General features: G+C 48.3%; 1 protein-coding gene across 1 annotated transcript in view; it reads right to left on the bottom strand.

Annotated features, from left to right (window-relative positions):
- The window catches only part of LOC111649142 (uncharacterized), a 7735-nt gene that overhangs the window by 674 nt on the left and 5333 nt on the right, over nt 1-1728 (bottom strand). Inside the window, exons 2-4 of the mRNA XM_023398903.2 lie at nt 1334-1454; nt 1074-1254; nt 6-550 (exon numbers count right to left, since the gene is read on the bottom strand). Coding sequence (XP_023254671.1) covers nt 6-550; nt 1074-1254; nt 1334-1454 — 847 coding nt within the window. The remainder of the gene's footprint in view (nt 1-5; nt 551-1073; nt 1255-1333; nt 1455-1728) is intronic.

Genomic DNA, 1728 nt, shown 5'->3' with positions numbered 1-1728 from the left:
TAAGCGTGCTGTATGTTGTACAGGATGTTGTTGGCGAGCGAACGTCTGCCAGCGTTGTTTAAGTGGAACCCGTCAGCTAAGAAAAGATGCCTCCTCAACCAGAAGACGTTGAAGTTGTCGATGAAGCCGAGGCCGTGGGCGTCGCAGACGGAGGACAGCCAGGTGTTGAGAGCGAGCAGCCGGCTGAACTGCCCCATCCCCCGGCCACAGGTGGGGGCGGGACCAGAGATGAAGACACTGAGGTGGAACTGTTTGACGGAGTCGAAGAGACGGAGGAAGTGGAGCTTTAAAATCTCGGACTCCTCCTTGCAGATGTCGTTGAAACCGGCGTGGATGATGACGGTGTCGGCCTCGGGGTGGAACCTGATGACGTCGGGAAGTTTGTCCTTAATCTCCAGAACGGTGGCCTCGGGAAATGACACACTGTTGCCCCCCCCCAGTCTCACATTCCTCACAATGGCGTCCCCGATGAGGAGGGGGGACAGAGGACAGGACGGAGACGTGTGACGGAGCTTCGGCTGCTGCGACACTTTGCTGTTCAGGCTCTGAGCTGTGGAGACAGTTCGGTCAGACTGAGGCTGGACACACCGAAGACACTCAAAGACTAAAGCTCCGTCACCATGACGACAAGACTTCAGCATTAGAGACTGTAGAGCAGTCGCTCCCGACCTCCAGCTCGGCCAACGTTTTAATAATATTTATACAGAACTTATATATTATATACTTCTATATATTATAGCATAAGTACATGTTTTTATATTTTAAGATTATTTTTTATCTTTACTTTTTTAATCTACGTCCTATTTTTTTCTTTGCTTGTTTATGTTTATGTTGCTTAGCAACAGTCCCAGTCCAGTTGGAACTATGTGTTGTCGAAGCCAAATAAATGATACAAGAAACAAATCAGAATCTGTTGTTTGTTGAACCAACATGGCGCCCGGAGAACTGCTGTATAAAGAACATCACACTGAGGTGGTGATGTTCTGATCAGCTGATTGTCTCTGACTGAATCACAGCTGTGCTGATATTCAGAACGACATCACCACCTCAGTGTGATATTGATTCATTAATACCTGCTAGTGACTCTTGCAGCGAGCGCTCCCTCTCCAGCGGTGCAGGATAATACGGCCACAAATCTTCACAAACGACCTTTTCAGCCTCTTCAAGTCTGTCAAAGTTCGGATGGTATGAACCTTCGCCTCGATCACAGAACGTCAGACTCTCCCTCAGTCTGTCGTCATCAAACTTCAGCACCTGGAGAATAAAACCAGATGACGAGCAGAACGACACCAGCAACCAGCACGTCCTTCACAGACAGAACCCTGATGATCACCTGTCCTCCTTCCATGTGCAGCGCGACGGTCACATGATCCCAAACGTAAAACTGTACATCAGAACCGAAGTGCTCCCTCACCTCCACCTGGTTCCTCCCAGGTCCCTGCACCAACTCACATCTGATGGAAACACTTAGTTAAAGACTCGTGTACAGTCGGTAAACAGTCAGTAAACAGTCAGTAAACAGTCAGTAAACAGTCAGTGTACTGGCTTCCCTCTGCCTCTGTGACTTAAACTGCACTTCAGTCATTCTTATTAGAATTTATATTTGTAAATCTTATTTAATGATTCTGAGTGTTTCTTGTCTCACCTGTGTGTCCCACACATGGCCTGACAGCTCCAGGTGAAGCGGCCATCTTTGTAAACACAGACCGTCGGGTCGTCACTCAGCAA

The sequence above is a fragment of the Seriola lalandi genome, unplaced genomic scaffold, assembly GCF_002814215.2.
Source record: "Seriola lalandi dorsalis isolate HSWRI2012SDOR001 ecotype SW California unplaced genomic scaffold, Sedor1 jcf7180002050029, whole genome shotgun sequence".
NCBI classification, from domain to species: Eukaryota; Metazoa; Chordata; class Actinopteri; order Carangiformes; family Carangidae; genus Seriola; species Seriola lalandi.
Note: the sequence above shows the minus strand (reverse complement) of the source record. Positions and strands in the feature narration are given on the sequence as shown.